General features: G+C 28.0%; 2 protein-coding genes and 1 long non-coding RNA gene across 4 annotated transcripts in view; 1 reads left to right on the top strand and 2 right to left on the bottom strand.

Moving 5' to 3' along the window:
• The first annotated feature begins 3,549 nt into the window (after positions 1-3,549).
• On the top strand, positions 3,550-5,390 carry LOC136082328 (uncharacterized). The gene is made up of 3 exons (XR_010639599.1): positions 3,550-3,997; positions 4,656-4,709; positions 4,793-5,390. It is a non-coding gene; the product is annotated as an uncharacterized LOC136082328 (long non-coding RNA).
• A 13,402-nt stretch (positions 5,391-18,792) lies between these two features.
• LOC136082327 (uncharacterized) lies at positions 18,793-21,418 on the bottom strand. 2 transcript variants are annotated; one of them, XM_065801247.1, is made up of 4 exons: positions 20,882-21,418; positions 20,608-20,738; positions 20,195-20,443; positions 18,793-20,108 (listed from the first exon to the last, which is right to left on the bottom strand). In XM_065801247.1, exons 2-4 carry the CDS (start codon positions 20,717-20,719, stop codon positions 19,720-19,722), a joined length of 750 nt encoding a protein of 249 aa, XP_065657319.1. In that variant the 5' UTR covers positions 20,720-20,738; positions 20,882-21,418; the 3' UTR covers positions 18,793-19,719. The 2 variants fall into 2 exon arrangements, with proteins under 2 accessions (XP_065657319.1, XP_065657320.1); XM_065801248.1 differs by having other exon boundaries at positions 20,614-20,738; positions 20,882-21,417.
• Positions 21,419-22,080: 662 nt separating this feature from the next.
• Positions 22,081-24,156, bottom strand: part of LOC100212485 (creatine kinase B-type) — a 4,701-nt gene continuing 2,625 nt past the window's right edge. The window contains exons 4-8 of the mRNA XM_065801249.1: positions 23,195-23,453; positions 22,953-23,109; positions 22,704-22,764; positions 22,515-22,573; positions 22,081-22,435 (exon numbers count right to left, since the gene is read on the bottom strand). Coding sequence (XP_065657321.1) covers positions 22,301-22,435; positions 22,515-22,573; positions 22,704-22,764; positions 22,953-23,109; positions 23,195-23,453 — 671 coding nt within the window. The 3' untranslated portion in view covers positions 22,081-22,300. The remainder of the gene's footprint in view (positions 22,436-22,514; positions 22,574-22,703; positions 22,765-22,952; positions 23,110-23,194; positions 23,454-24,156) is intronic.

Raw genomic sequence — 24,156 nt, 5'->3', positions numbered from 1 at the left:
AAAGCAAAGTTTGTATAATTTATATAAGTTTGTGAGCCTGCTTAAGTTTTTAAATATTTATATAAGTTTGTAAGCCTGCATAAATTTTTTAGTAAAAATCTTTTATAAAAAAAATCGTGCACGTCTATCTTTTTTATCTTTTTTATCGCGCCTTATCATTTTTAAGCCGTAAAAATCAAATCTAAGGTATTTGACGCAGTTAATTATACTCAAATATATAACAATGCAATACAATGTTAGCTCAAAAGCTAGTTGTGTAATAACCAACTATGCGTTATTTCAGACAATAATCCCAACGATCCATTCTTGACTCCAGCTTTTTTTAAATAATATCAATGATCATTTAAAAGCCTTAAAAAACCTTATGTAATAATATTTTCTGATGATATAAATTTTATTCATTATCATCCACTAAAGAGCTTAATGAACCTATGAGTACCAATCTTGAAAACCAAAATATCTGGTTTAAATTAAACAAGTTATTTTTAAATAAGGTAAAGACAAAAAAATTTTTGTTTTATACCAAACAGCTGAAAGATAACCAACAGTGCTACCGTCACTAATAGTGCTACAGTCACCAACAGTGCTACCGTCACTAAAAGTTGACATTAACATCAAAAGAACTAAAACAACTAAATTTTTTGAAATAGTTATTGGCAAGAAGATTTTTTGGATTGTTTATATAAATATTTTAAACACAGAAATATCAAAAGTATTGATATACTTTTCAAAGTTAAATCTATGCTTTCCCTAGAAAATTTTAAACTTCTTAACTTTTATGTAAATTCAAAGATTTCTAACATAAGCTAATATTGCTTGGGAGAACACACATAAATCTATGATAAATTTTCTTTATATACATCAGAAACATGCATTTATAAAATGGTTTATGAAAAAAAATATTTACTTATGCCAAACCATTACTTTGAATGAGTTAAATATTTCTCAAATAAACATCTACCATAATATTTTATACGTGCTCAAATACTTTAGACTTATTTTACTCACAACTTTAAATTAACGCAAACAACAAATTAACTGGACTAGCTATTTAAGCATACATTAAAAAAGAAAAAGCAAGACAGGTTATTAGGTAAATAAATAAAATAAATAAGAGATTTGTAGAGGAAGAAAATGGAATCAGGAGTAAGAAAAAAGTAACCACAATAAAGAGAAGCAACCTTAGCAGATGTTAGTTTAGCAGTCGGTTGTATATATGTTTCCCATGAGAGGTGAGTAGTAAACGATAATTCAAGAAGACGTATAGAAGGGTTGGCATTCATTAATATAGAAATGTTGACAGTATTGCGCAATAAGTAACTGAGTTTTGTGGAAATAAAATTCACAAGCCATTGCTAGACCCAATCTATTACAGAAGTATGATCACATTCAAGATCGGCTCCTTATTTTAAACGATTGAGAAGAGAACACTTTTTGTCAAGACAGGAGTATAAAAATGAGTCATCAGCAAATAGAGCTACTTTAGATGTAAGGTTTTCAGAAAGATTATTAACATAGATAAGAAACAAAACAGGACCAAGGATAGCACCTTGAGGTACCCCAGAAGTTACTAGAAATGAAGAAGAGTGTTGGCCATTGAGGATGACTTCAATAATGCAGTTAGAAAGAACGGTTTAATAATCTTCCCCTAATAAACATTTTTTCGATTTTTTGCTCATTTTTTCGGAACTACAAGTTAAACTCTAAAAGGAGAATTATAGAAAATCGCAATTAAATTTTTTTTTAAAAAAATGCTTATTTAGTTTAACAAAACTTATTTTTAGTTTTGAGAATTTAAAGTCAAAATTTTGATAAAATCTTTTTTTTTTTGATATTTAAAAATTTCAAAGTTTGCTATGACAAATTATTTTTTTGGTAGTATTTAAATAATTAGTATTTTTTTTAAATGAACTGTGGTTATAAACGAGTAAAATAAATAAATTACCAGTTAGTTGATTAAATGATCAGTAAATTAATTAAATGACCAGTAAATTATTATTATATTTTTACCAAAAAATGTCAACACTATGTTGTTTTTTTAAAAAAGGTTAGTAAAAAAAACTGGAAAAAGTTTAAAAACATAAAAAACATTTTTCTTAAAATTAATAATTTGCCTGCCTAAACCACAACCCTCAGTCGACGTATGCTTTCCCTATTTAATTCAGTTGACTCTCTGTATATTTTAACTATTTAGGTCAGTCGATTTATGTGAACTTACTGAATGTTTGTGCAGCCTAGGCGCAGTGGTTCTGGCTCAAAACCAAGCTAGTTTGCTAAGTGGTTTTTTTGTGGTAATAGTTATGCGGTATTGGTGTAGTGGTAAAACGCTCGCCTTATAAGCAAGAAGTTCCGAGTTTGATCCCCACTACGTTCCTGGTAGTACCACGCCTAACTTGCTTCTCCGCGCAGCGGCCTTGTTCGTCAAAGTTCGTGTTTCGGACATTGGTTAGGAAGGAGACGTGAGCTTCCTAGTTAAATGCTCTTCCGCGGTGCTCTGTGATAAGACCGTAAAGGTCATACACGCACACACACAAGCACACACACACACTCACACACGCACACACACAAACACACAAATGTTTCATCTATTTAAAGTAACTGTCAACAGTGCTTTAATGATAAAAATCTGATCAAACTATATTTTTTACTTGTTATATTAGAATTATATACTGGTCATTTTAATAAACTTACTGATTATTTAATTTAATTTACTGATTGGTAACATATGTTTATATAACAATACATTGTTAATGCATAATAAATAATGAAAATTTACTACAAAAAATTAATGAAAATTTATTGATTAAAATTAATGAAAATTTATTGATTAAAATTAATTTTATCTGAATAAAAAAATACTGATCGTTTTATTAATAGATCATCAAATTTCAATTTCCTGATTCAATTTAAATTTGTCAGTTATTTTTGTAAATTTGTCAATTATTTTGGAAAAATAATTGACAATTTGTCAGTTATTTTGTAAATTTGTCAAATTTGAAAAATTTTGTAAATTTGTCAGTTATTTTGGAAAAAGCCAAAAATTCTTTAAAATATGTTTTTAAAAATTTTTTAATAATTCTTATTAAAGGTTGAAACTTTTTTTCAGTGAGCAAATCCAGGTTTTGCGTTTTTCATAAAATCCTGACCCAATTATTATAAGTGATTCATTTAAACAGTGTATAATTTATGAAAAATTTTACTATGATATATTAAATAGAAGCATTTAACATAATAAACCTAATCTATTCAAAATTATTATAAGAAAATGAGTATAAATGGTTAAAATAAATTTTAAATAAATTGGGTCTTGATTATACAAAAAAGGCAAAACCTGGATTTGCTCATTGAAAAAAAGTTTCGACCCTCATTAAATGCAAAAGAAATAAAATTGCTAAAACGTCCGCTCTTAACCCACTTAACTTCACTAATAATTTTTTAAATAATTTTTTAAATAGTTTTTCTCTGATCCTTTATGAAAATTTTTGTATTTTTGTATAGTCAAAGTTAAGAGATTACGTCAAATTAGTCTTTTCAACGCTTTTTATTAAAGTGATTTCACATAACTATTTTGAATAAAATGAAGAAAAATGAAATAAATTTTATTTTAATCAGTATAAGCATAGCTAAAGTATAAATAGATATCTTTATTTATCATTTAATTAGATAACTACAAATGAAAAGACAACTTGCGTTTTGGATTAGTGCTGGCTTGTCTTCCGGATTTTTTGTTGGCTATTGTCTTTGCAGATTTTTATCGTCAAAATCACTAAATAAATTAAAAAAACCGTCAGATAAAACCAACGAAACAGATGAATGCTTATACCGAGAAGTTGAAACGCAAACAATGGAAAATAGTTCATTTGAACTTTTGGGTAACTTGGACGTGTCGACTTGTGATATATTAAAAAAGAAAAAAAAAAGATCCGTTAAAAAATTCATAAAAAGTTTTTATCCCAAAGCAACAATGTCAGTAACAGAAAAATCACAGATGCAATAAGTAATTATTTTCGTTAGTAGTTATTTTATTTATTTTATTAATGATCAAATTAAAATATATTAATGTTAATAATATTAAAACCAGTTATTATCATATATTACATAGAATAGTCGAAAAAAAAAGATTTTTCTTAAGGGGTCAACTATTAACGTTATGCTAAATTAAACTTATAAGTAGAAGTAGGAGTCAACTTGTTTTCTTAAGCGAAGATTTCATTTAACCACACCATATTTAAATTTTCTGCTTCTATTTCAAAATTAGATTTAGCGTTACGTACTTTATGGATGACCCCTATACTGCCCTAATAAGAAAGAACACAATAACTCAATTTTCAAGAATTTTTTTTTTAGGGGTATTACTATTCATTATTATTTTCTTGACCTAGTGCTTAAGTAAAAACACCGTATGTGATTTCTAAGTAACTGTTATAGATGTTTTAATTTTACAGTATTTGCAGGAATGTTTATAAGAATGTTTACTATATTACAAATTACGCGCAATGGATATTTTGTAGGTACTTTCTTATCATGTGTTCTTTCTTATCATGGCAGTATAGTAGGGAGATAAACATTTGAAAAACTTACAACTTCATTTCAGTAAATATAAGGCAAATAATAGTTTATATTTTTTATTTTTAGTTTATATTTTTTATTTTTAGTTATAAAAGTTTTGATTAAGTAAATACGATTTGAATAGTAATATTTATTAAAAAGTAAGTATTTTTTAAAACTTTTTTTATTTACGTAACTATAAAAAGAGTTAAGAAAAAACTTTAATTTTTTCTTAAACTTTTAGATAATCTTGTGCAAAAAAATTATTTGATTGGTCGATGCCAATTTTTTATTATTCAGCATCCAACATTGATTTGTAAGCTATGGCCTTACAATTTAAAAGAAATTGCGCGTACTTTAATGTGATAAATTAATGTAAGCAACTCAACTTACTCTGGATAGAATTGAACAAAGAAGCTAATATAAAAAAACCTATTTGCAACAGAGTTTAATCGTACTACCAGCGGAAGTTACTGCTTAAAATTGTTGTTTAGTATATTGTGTAAAGATAGCTTTTCAAGTTTTTATTGCTTGGCATTCTTGCTTGCTTTAAGCATTTGTGCTAGGCTAAAAGCTGTTACTTTGAGCTATTTTACGTGCTATTTTGCTATGCTAGAAGCTATTGGGTTAATCTACTATGTTAGGTTATAAAAGCATTGGCAAAAAAAAATTAAAAAAAGAACATCAAAAGACAAAGAATCTAGAGTTAAAACAAATCTTTAACTCCATTCTTAATAATCAATAAAAAATAGCGTTTGAGTGTTTTTTAATTTAACTTTTAACGAATTGTTTTTTTATATCCTTTAGCAAACCAATCAGGTGGTAGGCTTATGAAAAACCTTTTGTTAAACATTAAAGTTTTAAAATCACTAGCTTTTTAAATCAGAAAGGATCTGTTTTCAGTTTTTAAATCAGGTAGCTTGAACACCAGTTAACTGAAACTTTTGTAATGTTAATAACTGTTTTCTCTACTCCCTTAAAAGCATGAACAATTGTTTTACTTTGCTTTGCTCGTACATTCGTTTAGTCAAACCATTTTCCTTGGTCTCTTGGAGGTTTGAGTCACCAGTATTTTACTGTATATATTTTTATATATACGAATATTTTTTAAGACGAGTCTATAAAATTGAATGACATGCATCATTTGAATTTTACGTTTGACCATGTAAACCGTGTTTTTAGCAAACCATTGCCAATTAAATATTTAAAATTGGTCTTATTAGGTTATAAATGAATGTAGTTAAGTTAATTTTGTTAGTGTGTGTATTTATATTATATATTTATATAATAATGATTCTACATTAAATAATTGAACTATTGATCCAATTTCCTTTTCTACGTCGGAGTTTTTCATTCTCTTTTATTTTTGTATTATTTTTTAAGTTGCTTCTGCATCTGCTTGATATCAGCAGAAAAAGGATAAATTTTACATAAAAACAACTCATTGAATATTTTTTTAAATTTTAGTCGAACCATCTCAACTGGTTAAAAGGGGACAACTGAATAAGCGCAAGTTTCATTAGTGCGAACTGGCGTAAGCGCTTATGGCGTAAGTGCGAATGGCGTAAGTGCGAATGGCGTAAGTGCGAATGGCGTAAGTGCGAATGGCGTAAGTGCAAACTTGCTTAAGTGCGAACTGGTTTAAATACGAAGCAGTTTGCAAAAACTGCCACAAGTGCATACTGGCATAAGTGCATTAATAGAACTTTCAAACATTAGCATAAGTGTGAAACCCCAATTCGCACTTATGTTACAGGGTTATTCATTTTTATATGCGTATTTATTCATTTTTGTATGTGTGTTTATTCATTCTTATTGACGCGTTAATGTGTGAGCCAACTACCCATAAAATCTCTAATATAGTTTTATATATACTTATATATATATTTTTAAAATATATTATATAAATAGTTTTGGCTTTTATATTTTTATATAGTTATATTCAAAATATAAATTGGGCTGTTGTCACTGCTATTTATTTAAAAAAGGGTTGCCGAGCCAGCGCTGGATTTATGTAACTACGTAACGGGTGATGCGGAAGTTATCGGACAAATCCTAATTTCATTATTTGAGCATAATAATTAGTTTTTATGGTTTTATGGGTAGGCATAAACGTTCTATAAAATATAAACTTTATTATTTGAAACACAATTATTTAAAATGATGTTAAATGCAGCTAAACGAGAATCTTTTCGAAAGCGACTAAAAATGTTTTTTGTAAATAAACCTAATATAAAAAAAAAAATCGTAAATCATTTTGAAAAGGAAGGATTTGCTCGAAGTATAATATATGATAACTTAAAAAGACTTGAAACTGTTCAATCGTTTTCTGATAGAAAGCACCCAGGTCGTCCGACATCCTGGATTAGAGAAAAGAAAGCCGAATTAACCAGACTTGTCAACAATCGAAAAGGGGTCAGTCAGAGAAAAATAGGTATTAAATTCGGAGTAAATCAATCGACAATTGGTCGTCAGTTAAAAAAAATGAATGTTAAATATAGAAAACGTGAAAAGACTCCAAAATACACAATAGAACAACAAATAAAGGCAAAGAAAAGAAGCAGGAAACTAGTTAACCAACTCTATAACACAAAATCGCTTCTTGTCATCAATGATGAAAAATACTTTTGTTTTGCAGGGGACAACATGCCTGAAAATTTTGGATACTACACAAACAACATAAAGAAATGCCTAGAAAGTGTTTGTTTTATAGGAAAAGAGAAATTTCCAAAAAAATTATTAATGTGGATAGCCATATCTGACCGTGGTATGTTCGAGCCATTGTTTCGCACTTCCAAGGCTGTAGCGATCAATTCATCAATCAATCATCAATTAATGAATGTTTAGAAAAATGACTTCTTCCATTTATTTACAAGTATCATGGAGATTTTAACTATTTATTTTGGCCAGATTTAACAAGTTCTCATTATTCTAAAGATTCTCTACATTGGATGGACCAATATGTCTATAACGTTGATAAAGAATCCAATCCCCCAAATGTGCCTCAAGCACGACCAATTGAAAATTTTTGGGGACATTTGGCACAGAAGGTTTACAAGGGAGATTGGCAAGCTTCAATAGAGCAAGTTTTGATTGATCGCATTAAACTAAAACTACAAGAAATTGATTTAAACTTTTTACAGTCGCATATGAAAGGCGTCAGAGCAAAATTGAGATCAATTGCAGATGGTGGTGTTTTTTCATATAAAAAATAATATATTTTTATTAAAAGATAAATGCTTTACTTAGAAAAAATATAATAGTAGTTTGTTTTTTTATTTATAAATAAGTTATTGACGTTTTTATTTTGTCCGATAACCTCCGCATCACCCGTTATATGGTTGTAAAATAAAATTAAATTAAACTCTGTAGTATCCATAATACTTTTAAGTTTCCTGTTTACCCCATCCGTATTTCGCGACCTTTCTTCCTGTTTGTAAGTATGCTTTAAAGAAGAAAAAAATTATTCTATTGGATTAAGCTGTGGCGTTTTTATTTTATAAGCCAGTACTCCCATTGTTAAAACAGCACAAAGCAACCTAACATTCTTGTCACGATTTGCAGACGTCTGTAAAATTGCTGGCGCACCTCTTAGCAAATAACTATATGTGTTTTTGGTGTGCACATTAAAGACAGTTTTATCTAAATATATAAGTTTTTCATTTGAACTTCTGTTAATTTCGCTTGCAAATGTATAGCGTGAGTCAATAACTTGTGTTGAGTTTTGCTTTTCTGGTACTCGCACAACACGCTTTTTTGATAAATCTGAGCGTTTGAGTTTTCTTGAAATAGCGGGCTGAGACGAGTTGAAGCCTGCTACAGAAAAATTTTCTTTTATTGCTTCTTGCGTACAAAGATTGTTTTCTTGTACGTATTATTCATTAGTACATTTTATTTGAGTGTTTATAGGTCTTTTACCTCGTTTTTTATCAGAAAACAACTTGAATGCAGTCATGCCGTCAAATTCTCCTCTGTTTGACTTAACGACAAGATTTTGAACTGTACGTTTAGATAAATTAATAGAAGTAGAAATGCTTTTTGTAGATTCATTTTTTTCAACTAAATGCGCTCTTTTGTCACTTTTTTTCTTGTTTTCTGATTGGCTATTTTCTCGTCCATCCATAGAGTAAGTATTTGTGTATTAATAATAATCATAAATAATTAAATTTAAATCTAGATAAATGAATAATTAGATAGATAATGATTTAATCAATCAATAAATTTAATAATAAAATTAAACAAAGACTTAATACTAAATTAAGTAAGAAAAAGAGGGTAGCTTGTTTACCTTAAAGAAACCATCATCGAATGTAAAAATCTTCGCTTTTATTTTAACCTCGTTCACCAGAAAACAAGAACAATTTGTTTTGAAAAAACTGTGATTTTCTAAAACACATATAAGAATGAATAAACACGCATTTAAAAATGAATAGACGTGCATATAAAAATGAACAAACCTGTAATATTTGCAATTTTATTCAGCGCGCTTATGCCAATTTGCACTTATGACAGTTCGCACTTATGCCTGTTTTTGTAACTGCTATGCACTTATGCTAGTTTGCATATATGCCGATTTGCACCTATTCCAGTTTTTGCAACTGCTTCACACTTATGCTAGTTCGCAATTATGCCAGTTTGCTATTATACTAATGTTTGCAAATTATTTTAGCGCATTTATACCAATTCACACTTATGCCAGTTCGCACTTGATGAAAGTGCGAATTCGCATAAAAGTTAAAATCAACTTCAAAAAAGTTTATTCCATTCGAATTGATTTCTTTTTTTTCATTTTTGGACAAAACATTTTCATTTAGTTTTAAACTTTTAAATCAATTATATTATTTTAATTGTTAGATTTTTGCAACCCATTTTATTTTATAATTTAGTTGAGCAACATTATTTACACTAAAATGAACTGCTTGAATATTTTTTATTTAAAATTTTCAAATTATTGCTCCATTGTTAGAAATAAATTACACTAAACGGTAAACTTTTTAGATAAATTTTCAAAAGTTTTTAACTTTAATTTATTTCCGATTATTTTTATTTTATCTTAAAAGCTAAAAAATGTAACATATAAAAACATATAAAAGAAAATGCAATCAAAGTTTTTAGCTAATCTGTATCGGAATTTTTAGTTTTTCCATTTTAGTTTTGCTCAGCTCATTTATAACTTAGTGGACTACTAACTAGTCAATATATGGGTTTGTTCAGTTTTACCCAAAAATATTGTTTATAATACAATCTTCTGTATAAATAAAATAGAAAAATGGACACACGCAGAGGGCCACCTGGCTCCATGAAATAACAGTAATAATAGAGGTCCTAGTATAGATTTTTATAAAACCCCACAGGTTATATTTAGAAAATCAGGAAAAAAGGATCTTTCGACGTAGGCAAATTGTTTGCGATGGCCTAAATAGATTTTAAGTTACATTTAAAAAGTCTTGCTGGTAATACCATAATATTCAATTATTTTAGAAAATATTTCTTAATTATTATCAAATATCTTCAATAATCACATTATCTGAGGGTATATACAAGTCCCTTTGGGAAATCACATAAATCAGGCTCTTCATCATGCGTCGGATTGCACGATTGAATTACAGTTGAAAAACAGCTAAAACTTGTGGTCAGAAAAAAGATCAGGACAATAGGAATATACTCTTATTTTCTTATTTAATATATTAAATAAGTCTACCTACAAGAGTGAAATAATAAAGAAAGAATAGATCCTACAGAAAATGCGCAGGGAAGAATTTGCCTGAAAGAAAACCTGGGGAAGATTGCCAATAAGTTAAAAAATAATTTTTTTGAATGTATTTAGATTTATTTTGTTAATGAATTTGAAGTGCAGTAATGTTAATTTGAAAACTGTATAATACTTAAAATACTTCAGTGAGCTAAGAACTTTTTATTGTTACTACATACACATAATATTATGAACTTGTTACTATTCTACATACACATAAAATTTTTAAGCAAAAGATCTTATTATAAGATGAGTCCATATAATTGAATGATATGCTTCAATTGAATTTTACGTCTGGCTATGTAAACATTTTTTTTGCGAACCATTGCCAAACAAATCTTTAAAATTAGTCTTATTACATTATAAATGAATATATGTAAGTTAATTTTGTAAGTGTGTGTTTTTATACCATATATTTATATAATAATAATTCTGCATTGAAATAATTGAAGTATTGGTCACATTGGTCCAGTCCTTTTACACGTAGAGGTTTTTTGTTCTCTTTTATTAATAAAATAAAATTTCCTTGTTATTATGTATATTATGTATGTATTTCGCCATAAAGAATTTTTTTACAAAGTTAGACTTTTACAAAATGTATATACACGGCTGGGGCAAAAAGAAGACAAATTCAGTCTTATCGCCAAGCCTCTTCAAAACAAGAATATAACAAAAAAAAGTATTACCGTTATCACAATGTAATATATGCATAAAATACATATATAAATGCAAATATAAAAAATTCTTTTTATATATATATGACTTTTTTTTTTTTTTCAAACTTTTATTTACTAAGATTTCGAATTTAAAAATAAATAAAAATGAGATAAAACATGAACATCAAAGAAAGGTAAAGATTCGGATTAAAATCAAAAACAAATATGATCAAAAATATAGTAAATAACAAGTAAATAAAACGAGTTAATACTCCTATTTAAAAGTTTCAGAAGAAGTCTAGTTCGATTTCAATTATCAAAAGTTTATTTTTTATTTTATTTATAAATTAATCAAGGGAAGGAATTTTTTTAACTCATCCGATAACGTCTTCCATAATTTAGGTCCTCTGATTGCAATCGAGAACTTAGTAGCAGAATAATACGCTTTTGGTTGAATATAATTGTTATTTGAAAATCTTGTTGGGTATAAATGATTTATTTTTTCAAAAAATGAGTTAAATAAGATGGGTGCCATTTTATTATCTACTTTGAACATAAATATAAGAATATGATATAAATTAAGTTAAAATACGTTGAGTATTTTGAATTTATTAAAAAGAAATTTAGTGTGCAAGAGCGATCCTTATTTCCAATAATTTTTACAGCGTGTTTTTGTTTAATTAAAAGCTTTTTATTTTTATATACATTAGTGCTGCACCAAGCAACGTTAGCGTAATTTAGATAGCAATGAACATAAGAAAAATAAATAAATTTCAAAAAAGTTTGGTTTAACAGATGTTTGGCTTTATATAAGAGGCCTAGATTTTATTATGGATTATACGTATGTGCTCTTTCCACGTTACGTTTTCATCTAAAACCACACCTAGAAACAACAAAAAACGCTTTCTTTTGACATAAGAGTTATTAATAAAAAGCTTAGGAATTTTTAAGGTAACGTTGTCGTTATCATGAAGACGATGGAAGAAAGTATATTTTATTTTTTAATATTTATGGACAATTTATTTGATATAAACCATTCGCTTAGTTTCCGAAGCTCTTTGATCATTGTTGCAAATAAAATACTAATATCTTTATTAGAATAAAATACATTAGTATCGTCGGCAAATAAAATTAAGTTTAAGATATTCAAAAATTTACTCAAGTCATTTATATAAATGAGAAATAAAAGCGGTACTAGAATTGATCCTTGGGGAACTCCGCATTTAGTTGTCATTAAATCTGTTTTTTCGCCATCATATAAAATGCATTGATTTCTATTCTTCAAATAACTCTTAAACCAATCTAAGTTAGAATTTATGATACCATAATTTTTGAGTTTATATAGAAGAATATTATGATCTACGGTATCAAACGCTTTGCTTAGACCAATAAAGACACCTAAAGTAATTTTTGTTCATCAAAAGCTTTAAATATTTCTTGTACAAGATTAGTTATTGCATGATCGGTCGAATGACCGGATTTAAAACCAAATTGTTTATTGTAAAGAATATTATTTACATTAAAGAAGAAATAAAGTCTATTCATGTCTAATCATGAACTTATTTCGTAAGTATATGATTAGACAAAATAGCATTATTTGATGTCAATATTTTATTGTAAATTTACTAAAGCCATGTGGGCTTTAAATGTTATTGTAAAGGGGCTCTATGAAAAGATTGTGGTGACACCAGTCATCCGTATCTTCTTTGAGCCCCTGTCTGCTTTATATATATTCTTTGTGTAACGCAAAAGTTTCATTGTAATTTTATTATTTTACTTTTATATAAACAGCGAAGAAAAAAAAAAAAATTTTATACATTACACGCTCCAAAATCTTGGAAAAACAATTAAGAACTGAGATCGGTCTGTAGTTGGAAACATCAGAAGGATCACCTGTTTTAAAAGTTGATGTAACCTTTGCACTTTTTAGTTTTTCAGGAAAAACACTATGTTTTAAAGATAAATTAAAAATATGTAAAAGTGGTATTGTTATATATTTTAGTGAATTAATAATGACATTACTGCTGACATCATCTAAACCAGAACTTTTATTAGGTTTTAACATGCATACTGAATTTAATAATTCTTCCTTCGTAAGTTCATGATTAGACATAATAGCATTATTTGATGTCAAATATGATTTAAAGCTTATTTCAGATGGTTCAATTTTAGCGGCTAAACTTTTACCAACATTAACAAAAAAATTATTAAGCGTTTCTGCTATCATAGATTTATCAGCAACTTATTTATTATTGAATTTGAGATTATTTGGCAGAGCATTTCTGTCTAAATTTTTCTTGCCAATTACTTCCTTAATAATGCGCCATGTGTTTTGTGAACGATTATTTTTTATTATTTGATCTGATTAGTAATTAGTATTTGAATTTCTCAAACTTAACTCAAATAAACGTTTATAATTTTTATAGTTAGTTTCATTTTTTAGTGATCTTTTTTTAAGATATTTGCAATAAAATCGCTGTTTTATTTTTGAAGATTTAACAACTCCCTTTGTTATCCAATGGCTTAAAAGGCTTTTTTCTTTTAACAATTTTGTAACTTTGGGAAATATTTTATTATAATATTTGAGAAACTTAGCTAAGAAGATATCATAGGTTTCATCAGCATTTAAATTTAACAGAGTTTCGTCCTATTTTTCAAATGATATAATATCATGAAAAGATTTAATGGAGGTATTGTTTATTAGTCGTTTTGTTACTTTCCTTTTTTGGGAATAAGACTTATTGCATTTATTTGAAATAATAAAAATCGGAAAGTGATCCGAAATATCCGTTTTAAATATTCCTGTTTTTATTTTTGATGTAAGAAATTCATTGGTAAAAATTTGATCTATTGATGTTGCACTAGTTACACGCGTGGGTTTATTGATAAATGATATGTAACCATTGTAATTAGTGATCGACCGAAACCGAAATTTGAGCCGAAACCGAAAGTACCGAAATTTCGGTTTAGTGAAGCCGTAGCCGAAACCGAAACCGAAATTTCGACCGAAACCGATACCGAAATTTCGGCCGAAATTTGAAAATGAATGTTTAAAATCCCTAAACCTTTTATGATCACCGAATTAAAGCAAAAAAAAACTATTTTACATATATCTAGCCAATTACCATGTAACATAGTTTGATAAAAACTTTAATATGTCAAGACATTTCAATAATTAAAGGTAATAATTGAAGTATTTTCTCTGCGAAATACATATATTTTCATGTTTTCTGGCAAAAGTCTGTTTCTTTCATTTGAAAGAATTCTCCAGCAGTTAAAAACAACCTTGTAACTTCGGCAGATGTTGGTGGAGGTCTAAAGAATCTCTTTGCTACTTTTGCCAAACCAAACTTTGCTTTTAATGTTGTTTTCTAATATAAATCTATGAAATTTTTTTTTTTTTTGTTATTTAGGTGCCCCAAGAAGACCTATAGGTCTTGTCACAGAGCACCGCGGAAGTGCATTTAACCAGGAAGTTCACGCCTCCTTCATTACCGTGACGCAAAAATATATCCGAAGCTCGTTTTGAGCCTGGATCTCCTGCTTATAAGGCAAGCGCTCTAACCACTGCGCCACGGTCGCACAAGAAACTTCAGACCTTCTTTAAAGTTTGAATCAATTTTTGAGATTTATAGGACTGCCGGTAGTTGTATTGCTTTTTCAGTTAAGAGATTTTTCAGAGTAAACCACTTCTTAAATGTGATGAATTTTTACAATTACAATTTGTAATCAGATTGAAAAAAGACACTAAAGAAATTATTAATGTGCTTATTAACGTCATAGTCAAAAATGCTGAGGTAAATGTCTTCGATAAAATACACACTTTTATTTAAACTTGATTTTTTTAATTATTTTTTAATGTGGTCATTTAAAAGCATTAATTTTTCCTGTTGGCGGTCTATAAAATACACCCATAATAATATTTCTTGAGGTTTTGCTAACGATTTCCACGCTTCTTGGGGCACCTAAAATATATTTAAGAAAAAATAATATTTTTACGACAAAATGGACACTATATTATATTTTAAAGTTTCTTTCATGTTACTTTAAGTAAACAACATACATACTATATGTGCTTTTAAAACTAAATTGTTGATTTATGTCTTTATTTCTACAAATTTTTATCCAAAAACAACTTTTTTTTTTCAAGCTTTGACATGCCAGTTCTGCTGATCTACTCATTAAAGAAACACTAATGCATGACCAATCTATTGTAGTTGCAACAAAACGCTGTTTCTTTAGCAGACTGGTATGTTTCTGATGCATGACTTGGTTTTGTTCACCAAATTATATCATGATTTTTTTCATGACATATGGGTGTTTGGTTAGTGTCAGAACATTCATCAAGTTTCTGAAACCAATTTTCTCAGTAGTGTTGGATTGCTGCAGGTCAGTTATTATATAATCAACAACAAAATCCATCAAACATACCTTAACATATTTCTGGAGGTTAGATGGAGAGTTATTATATGCTGACACCTATTTAGGCTTTCACGCTCAGTAAAATCATGTGTGGGCAAGGAGATTAAGATTAGTCTCCAGAAGATCATCCTCAACAGCACTACTAAAGGTTATCATTTTGATGACGCTAAATGTCAAAAGTTTCTTCGTTTTGTCAATTTTTATTGCAATGACTAAAAAACATCTCAGTCTGCTCAATTCCTTTTTGTGTTTAGCTTGCGCATCTAGTGTGTTTAATATGCAGTCTTGCGTCTTGATGTATGACTGGAATCTCAAGACTAGCGGTACCGGTTTCGGTTTTGTGATGTTGTGTATATTATACTATTCATTCGAACCAATGAAGTTCAAATACTTTTGTTCTTTTTTTCTGAAAATAACTTGTTACAAAGTAAAAAAAGTAAGCCTGAAAATTAACGAAAATGAAAGTAAAAGTACTGCATTGTAAATGTAACTCGTAATATATAAAAGAACTGCAAAAAGTAACAAAGTATTTTAACGAAGTAAATGTGTTACATCCCAACCCTGATGCTGTGACTACAGAAACGTCTTTGTATGTATATTAATACTGTTTTTACAAATATGTCTTTTGTATGCCAATGTTGTGACAACAGAAATGTGTTAAGATAAAAAAAAAAAAAAGAGTTTAATTTTTTTCTCAAACTTTTAGACAATCTTGTGCAAAAAAAGTTGTTTGATTGGTTGATACCTATTTTTTATTATTCAGCATCCAAAATTAATTTATTAGCTATGGCCTTACAACCCTAATGTTCTAACTACAGAAATGTCTTTATTTGTATATTAATGCTGTGATTACAAAAATATCTTTTATATGTATACCAATCTTGTGACAACAGAAATGTCTTTGAAGTGAATGAATTAGTTTTAGTATTAAAAAAATTGGCAAAGATTATTGAATTATATTTTGCAAAGTTTGAAATATTGACTTTATTTAAACAGAACTATAAATAATTTAAAGATTCTTCTAAGTACCTGTACTAAAGTTTCTATATTGATAGATATATACATTTGACCAAAATATAAGTCCTCTGTATTAATCGTTTTTATATAAGTTTGTTGCTTACATTTAACCCCGTAGGATCTGAAATAAATCTTATCTATCAAAAGTCTTTAAGATGACTCATATAGAAAAAAAAATTAATAGAAGATATTGCAACGGTTCATAAATATATTATTGTATTTTTGATAATACATGAAACTCAAAATTTTATGAAAAAAACTATAAATAAATTATATTTAAAGCAAATTTCAACAAAATCAGTGGTAATAGGAGCAAATTTAAAAAAATTCAAAACACTGTATCTTTAGCAATTTTGATAAACCCCAAAATTTTTTGTTTATAGCTCTGTTACATTATTATCATTCACTTCTACTAAAAAAATGAAAAATAATTTAAACCAGAAACACAATACTTAAAAAAATTATAAATTTATACATAAAAAAAACAGGTACTTTGTTATAAAAATTTATAAAACTATTTATAGTTTTATAAATTTTTAGATCGTTTTAGTACATCTGTGATCTTTATGATTAAGGAACATAAACTGAAAATTTCAGTCAAAAAATCAAACTTTTTTAAAAAGTTGAGTTTTTTTTTTGTTTTTTTGTACGAGCCACCTTAAAAACTTACAACATGGTATATTGCTAGTAAGTTATCATTATACTCAAAAAAATTAATTACATTTTATTTCACTCAAAGTAACAAAGAAGGCAATAGCATCGGTTCAACGTGAATTTTTCCTATACAATTAACAGCAAACTTCTTTCAATCAAATACCAATAAATTTTTTAGAACAACTAATAACTTAATTGTACCCGTAGAAAAAAAATCTTTATTTCTTAATGTGGCCCTTATTTATACAAGAAATTAATTTTTAACTACTTCGAAAAATGCTTTGTTTATTGAAAAATCTAGGTCTTTAATTAGGTCACTTTTTTTTTAGTTTTTAAGGTGCTGCATGCACCTTCTTTACCAACGTCACTTATTGGGCTAAAGCCGGTTTTGAACCACGAACGTCTTAGTTATGAGCCAGAACTCTGCGCCACGACTGCTTTACTTTATATTTCAATTTTGTGCAATCCTGCGTCAGTCGATAATAAAATCAGGATATCGCGATGCTGATTGTTAAAGTGACTTTGCTCTAAAATTATCTGGTTCTTTATCTTCAGACTCCAGAGAACTGTGTCAATTTTAAGCTATATTAATATTTATTTCAAAGTAACAATTGCTTTGTAGGTTTTTAAAACTTTAAAAGTAAATTCTAAGAAAAGATTAATTGTATTTAAACAAGGAGTCTAATTAACCGATTTAAATACGAATGTGAAGAAGAATCAGGTTATTTATATTGCCATAATATTTACAACTATTTAGACTGAATAACTGTTTAGAATGATGATTTATTTGGATTTTTTTATATCAACAATATTATTACTTGTGGTAATATTATTGTTGATATAAACAAAATGTCTCAAAACCCTTTTGACTATTATGTTACTATTTGTGTTTTAATATTTTTTTTCTTCATAGAACTTACCTTATACCATCATAAATATCAATATTAATCCCCATAAAAGTGGATTCCACTATTCCATCCGTGAATAGCATGATTGCACAATTATAAAAATTCGCTTTATCGTGCGGTATTTTTTACTTAATGTTTAATATTATATCAGAAACAAAATTAATTCTAACGAAGTAGCTTGATCTGTATTTTTATTTTTTAAATTTTACTTCTTCTCTTCTAGATTCATTTTGTTATATACATTACATTTTGTTTGTAAACATTTAATAATGTTTAATAAAAAAAACTTATCTAGAATTTATAAGTTTAATATTTTTGCAGTTAACAAGTGTATTTATATAATTTACGCCCGAATAAACTCGCCTAATCAATATATTCATAAGTATAAGTTTAAATTACAGGTAGACGGGCCCATAAAACTCATGGACCCCAAAAGCCACACGCTCACATTAGTACCTGTAACTCATAGATAAAGCCTTATCAAGCAGCAAAATAGTTTTTTTATTTGACAAGATAGTTTTTTGAAAAGAAACTGTTAAAAATAAGCAAATTAGCATAAATTTTTGAAAATTATACTAAAAACAATAAAAAAAATTTTTTTAATTTTATAACATTTTGACATTATAGTCCATTGAAATTTTCATTTAAGTTTGCAAAGTAGTGTTTTTTGTAAAGATTTAAGTCATACTTCTACAAAAAAAACAAAAGAAAATAAATGAAAAAGACAGTTGCTAATATATTTTATCTTAACCAAAGTAGTGTTTCTGTGTGGTCTTTGGGGTCCCTTACTAAAAAACATATATACATCAATCAAAAACTCAATACTAAAATGGAGTTTTGCTTTTTCTATTAACATTTATTTTTCTATTGACAATCAAGTAAAATTACTTTTTTACTAGTTATTTGTATAAAAAAAATTAATAGTCTTAATAAAAAAATTAATAGCTCTAATAGTCTTTAAGACAATTTAAAAGTGTTTTTGTTCATCTTTGAAACTATTGACTCTTTAATAAATTGATCAACTAATTGACTAAGAATAATGGAATTATCTCCTTATCAAACTTACGTTTGAGTGAGTTGTTGGTTACTGCAGCAGCTAAAAACATAATTGGTTTTTTCCATCCACTTTACAAGATAACTTTCCACAGACAGATTTTTGTACATTATGGCAAGAAGAGCATTGCTGTAGCTTTATGGCATGGCACACACCTTCTCCACAGTTGCATTCATTTTTACACCGTAAAAATGCTTCTTTTTGTTTTTCTTTGTTCCATCTTTTTTCTTCCTTATCTTTTATTTCTTGATTTTTATTATCTTGAATTATCTTCACTAATTCCAACACATTTTTTCTTTTCATTAATCCGTGAACCTGCGTAACCCTTGTAGTAAGTTTGGAAACTTTCGGCTTAACTTTCTGTACTGTCAGTAAGCCAGGAATTTTTTCAAGTTGAATGCTTTTTTCGCTCAGCTCTTAAATAAGCTCTTGAGAACGCTCAAACTTTTCTTTCCAATACTGAGCTGAATTTTTTCTTTTATCAGGAGATTTAATAGTATATCTTTCAGGAGTTGTTGTACTGGATGTAACACTTTTTGGAAAATCAATACACAAAGCAGCTCGTGCAAATTTGTCCTGTTGCATGTCATTGATGTTTAATGATGTGGAAGTTACTCCTACACGTCTTGCAGCTTTGATTATAGATTGTCTTGGGGCCCAGTTGTTCCAAATACGTCCTAATATTATCATAAAAGCTTCTTTATTTAGTTAATTGAAATCAGTAAAAATGTTTTCTTTCACACCATGATACTCATGATGAAGGTTTTTGTTGAGTTGGTCTAAAAGCTGTGTCACACCAGTGGTATCTGGTGGAGTTAAGAACATACGTATGTTTTTTGATTGTAAAAACTTTAAGACATCAAAATTAAAGCGTGAACAATGCCCATCAGAAAGCAAAACTACTGGTCGTGCCACTATTTTTTCAGTAAGATATTTATCAAACTCTTTGTACATATCTAATAACGAATTGTGATCAGATACACCATGATTGCAAGTTGTTATCAGAAGATGCGGAATATTAACCACAGCTTCCTTTGGAGCCATTTGATTAGTTATTCCAACGGTACCAAAAAGTACTTGACAAACACAAAGGTCTCCTACAATTACAAAGAAAGATAATACATATCATCTATTCAATCCATATTATAAATATTTATCAAAAAAGTGATAAGGCAATAACTACCTGAAAATGATACTAGAGGATGTATGGTGACGCATTCACGGTTCTCTCTGATCATTTTACAACATGTTTCCCCTTTTGCAGCAAAAACAAGGCCAGCAGGAGTACCATCATCACCAAAATTGATGAACTGTGGTGTTACATTGTGATTAAATATTCTGCATGTATCAATATTTCCAGACCAAACTCCTGTCCCCTTTTGTACTGCTTCAATCATAATGCCAGTCTCAATCAATTCTTCTGCAAGAGCGTCTAAAGGCAACCATGAAAATCAATTAGTAACTCAGTTTTGGTAGAACTATTTTTCATGAATGTACAGTAGCAATACATAAACTAATAAAAAGGTGTAGCTCTGAGTTAAATTTTAAATGAAGCTAGTGTATACTATGAAATATAATAAAAAACTCAATCTTTACTCATACTAAGGTGGAAACATGCCATTTCCCTCGTGCAATTGAGAGCTCTATTTATTGACACATTTCCTTGTCGCTTGAGTGTTAAGCTTGGATTCTTAGCTTTAAAGCGCATTCAAAACGATTTACCTAACCTGTGTTTAAAACAAAAATAAAAAATTAACTAAAAAAGCTTCTCTTACAAAGCTTCAACTCCTGGAACTACAAGCAATCTCTTTATATCTTAACATGCTGACTATTACTACCTTTTAAAAATATATATAAGAAACATAAATACTTGTTTTTTTTCAAAGCATTTTTTGCATTTGCAGATAATGCTATGAATTTTCTGCCATCTTTCAATCTTTTATTTGTGTATTGTCTAATTTTCAGGACATCAAGGACAAGTTTTGTTATTTCTGCTTTGTTTATGCCTTGCATTGCTCGATTTTTATTCTTAATGTATGAAACAATTGACATCTCTTCTTCCTCCAAGAGAATTGCACAGTACTGTCTTTCAAGACCATTGACTATTTTCCCATCAAGTCTACGGTTTATTGTTTCACGATTTTTAATAAGTGGATATTGTCTTGTTTTAATTGCAGCATGTCCTCTTACATTGTTTTCTTTACACCATTGAACAGCAGCTTTAAGTTGTTTATTTTTTTCTAATATAGCTTTTCTTTTAATTAGTGCTTCAGCATTAGAACTTGGATTTAGTGACTTCATTTGCAAGCGAGTTTTGAATTTTTTGTTGCTATTACTCATGTTTATTTATTTGCTTACAAATAATATCGCAAATTCACATACTGCAAACTGAACTAAAACTATCCTCTAAGCAGGAGCGTAAAATAAAATCTCTATATAAATTCATTATCATCAAAAAGATAGTTAGTTACAACTACTACAAATCTACTTTAAATCGTGAATTTTTGTAATATCACTTACATTTTTGTTAAAAATAACATAATTAATGTGGTTTTTGGGGTCCCAAGCATGTGGTTTTGGTAGCGCTTTAGGTACTTCCCTAAAATATAAGTTTGCAATCAAACTACCATATGAAGGGAATTTTAATATAACAAGCTATTCCAAAAATTGGAAAGTTGCAACTAATTTCATAAAAGTTATAAACAATTTAAGCTATGCGGTTTATGAGGTCCCCTACTAAAATATAGCGAAACTTTACTGAAAAAAAAAAGCAAACAAAAAATACCAAAATACTTCTAAACACCTGGGAAGAACTTTTACCATATAAAAGCATATAAAAAAGCAAAATAAAGTTAAATTATTTGTTTTGTACAAAAGATACAACAAAAGAAAAAATCATGTGGTTTTTGGGGCCCGTCTACCTGAACTGGACGATCATATTTAATATTTTAATGTTTATTTAAGTGATAGACTTGAATTTTTGCGGATGTTTAGTATAAAAAGACATCTTTTTGATGGATAAAGGTTATTTTGGAGCTGAAATTTTGGATGATTTTAAAATTGTAGTATAAAAGAGAAGCGTTTAATAAATAAAAAATGTATTACATACAATTAATTTGTGTATAAGTTCAATACAAAGTTATTTGATTGGTTGATTTTTGCGTTCTTTCGATTTGTATTTTATTCGGACACTTAATTAACGAACAAATAAAAATATTTGATATTTTATTTGCCAAATACACCAAGAAGGTAATTAGTCGTGATTTTGCTAAGATAAATCAAATAACTTTTAATTATTAATTTTAAGTTCATCAAGTATACTTTTATACGACATCACATCGATTAACGAATTGTCTGCTTCCAAGCGTGTTTCAATTTCACATAGCTTTAAAACAGCGTCTGCAACTTGATAAAGTAACTCCTCCTTAAAATAGATATTCTGTTGTATAAGATAAACAGTATTTAACTACCATATAATAATACCTTTACAAAACCTAGCCTACCTCTGTAAAACCAAGTCTGTCTTTGTTATACACATCCAACCATCCCTTTTTTAATGCATCTAAAATATTAACTTAAAGTTAATTTAATGATACGTAAATCATTAGTAAAACTAAAACAATAAATCTCAGCAACACATCAGAAAATTAACATAATCGATGAAACTTAATTACTCAATTGATGTTTACTACCTTGATCTTTAGCTCCAAGATGTAAACGTAAGTTTTCTGCTATTATATGAAATCTCTCGTGCTGGAGGAAATTAAGTGAAATAAGTTAGAATAATAATGCATTATTAACACCTTATTAACACCTACTTTTTGGAGTTATACAAACTATCTGACAATTCAAACTATTTATACAGAAAGTAATACATAGTTGCTGATATAGTATTTGTAGTTGACATTGCATTTTTATTAGATATGCAAAAAATAATTTACTCTAATTGTATTTGGTAGATCAACTGACACTGTTGCTCTTAATGCAGTTCCAATACCACTCGGACATGATACCAAGTATCCATAGCCACAATGATAAGCAAATTTTAAATTCTTTTGTAACAAGTTAGCTTCAAGTTCAACCATTGCAGATTGAAATCTATAAAAAAAATTTAGATTTTTTTTAATGCAAAAGCGTTATCTTTTACCTTAAAATAACATCTTCTTTTTGAAATAATTCTTACTTTTTATATGATTCCAAAAAATTTAGCTCTTCGCTGCAATACATTAAACGCAAATGGTCTTCAAAATTTATCCAAGCCAACAAACTATGCTGGGAGTTATAGAAAATGCCTCTACCACTAGGCCAGTCATGAAATGTCCCACGTGATGATAACTTGCGGTCAAAAATAATATTTGAGGCAGTTTGTAATATATCTGGTAACGATGTTTTTACTTTGCTTGTCATATCAGTTAAATGAATGTAAGTGCCTGTGTTACTTCCTAAAACATAGAGTTAAGGCCATTAAACATTGTTTGACATATTTTTTCAAAGAGATCAAACTTCAAACTTTAAACTTATGAATGTCATTTGTACAAAAATTTAGAAATCAGCATTTTTACTAGAATTCCAATTAGTACTTTCATATATAATAGAAATACTTAATAGAAATTAATAACCTAAAAAAAAGATACCACAGCTCAATTTTTTCGCCTTGTTTTTATTTATTTTATAATAAGATGAAAATCTTATACTGTTGTTTATTTGTTATTATATTTAACATGTCATGTTATTATATTTAACATGTCATTAATATTTGTAATATCTGTATATAATAATATTGTATTTTATCTTTTATCTTATTTTATCCTTTTTTTGTAATATAATCTGACGGAGAAAATCTAAACAGGATTGTTGCTAAGGTCTAATGTCTTCTATTTTCGTCTGGCCATTTGTTATAAATATAATTTATATCTATTATTTCTTTTGATGTAAAAGATATAAATTATATTTATTCTATTTTTTTAATCTACTTTTTTCCGTATAATAATACTTACAATAAATTTGTTTATGTTAATAATCTTATATTTATATTTATATTTCCAGACAAAATATACTTTATTTCATGAAAGTTTGCAAGAACAAGTTACCCAACCTAAATGATAAATTAATTGCTAAAAATGAGTCCGTAAAATGCTTCGGAAT

Source organism: Hydra vulgaris, chromosome 07, assembly GCF_038396675.1.
Source record: "Hydra vulgaris chromosome 07, alternate assembly HydraT2T_AEP".
In the NCBI taxonomy this organism is placed as follows: Eukaryota; Metazoa; Cnidaria; class Hydrozoa; order Anthoathecata; family Hydridae; genus Hydra; species Hydra vulgaris.
Note: the sequence above shows the minus strand (reverse complement) of the source record. Positions and strands in the feature narration are given on the sequence as shown.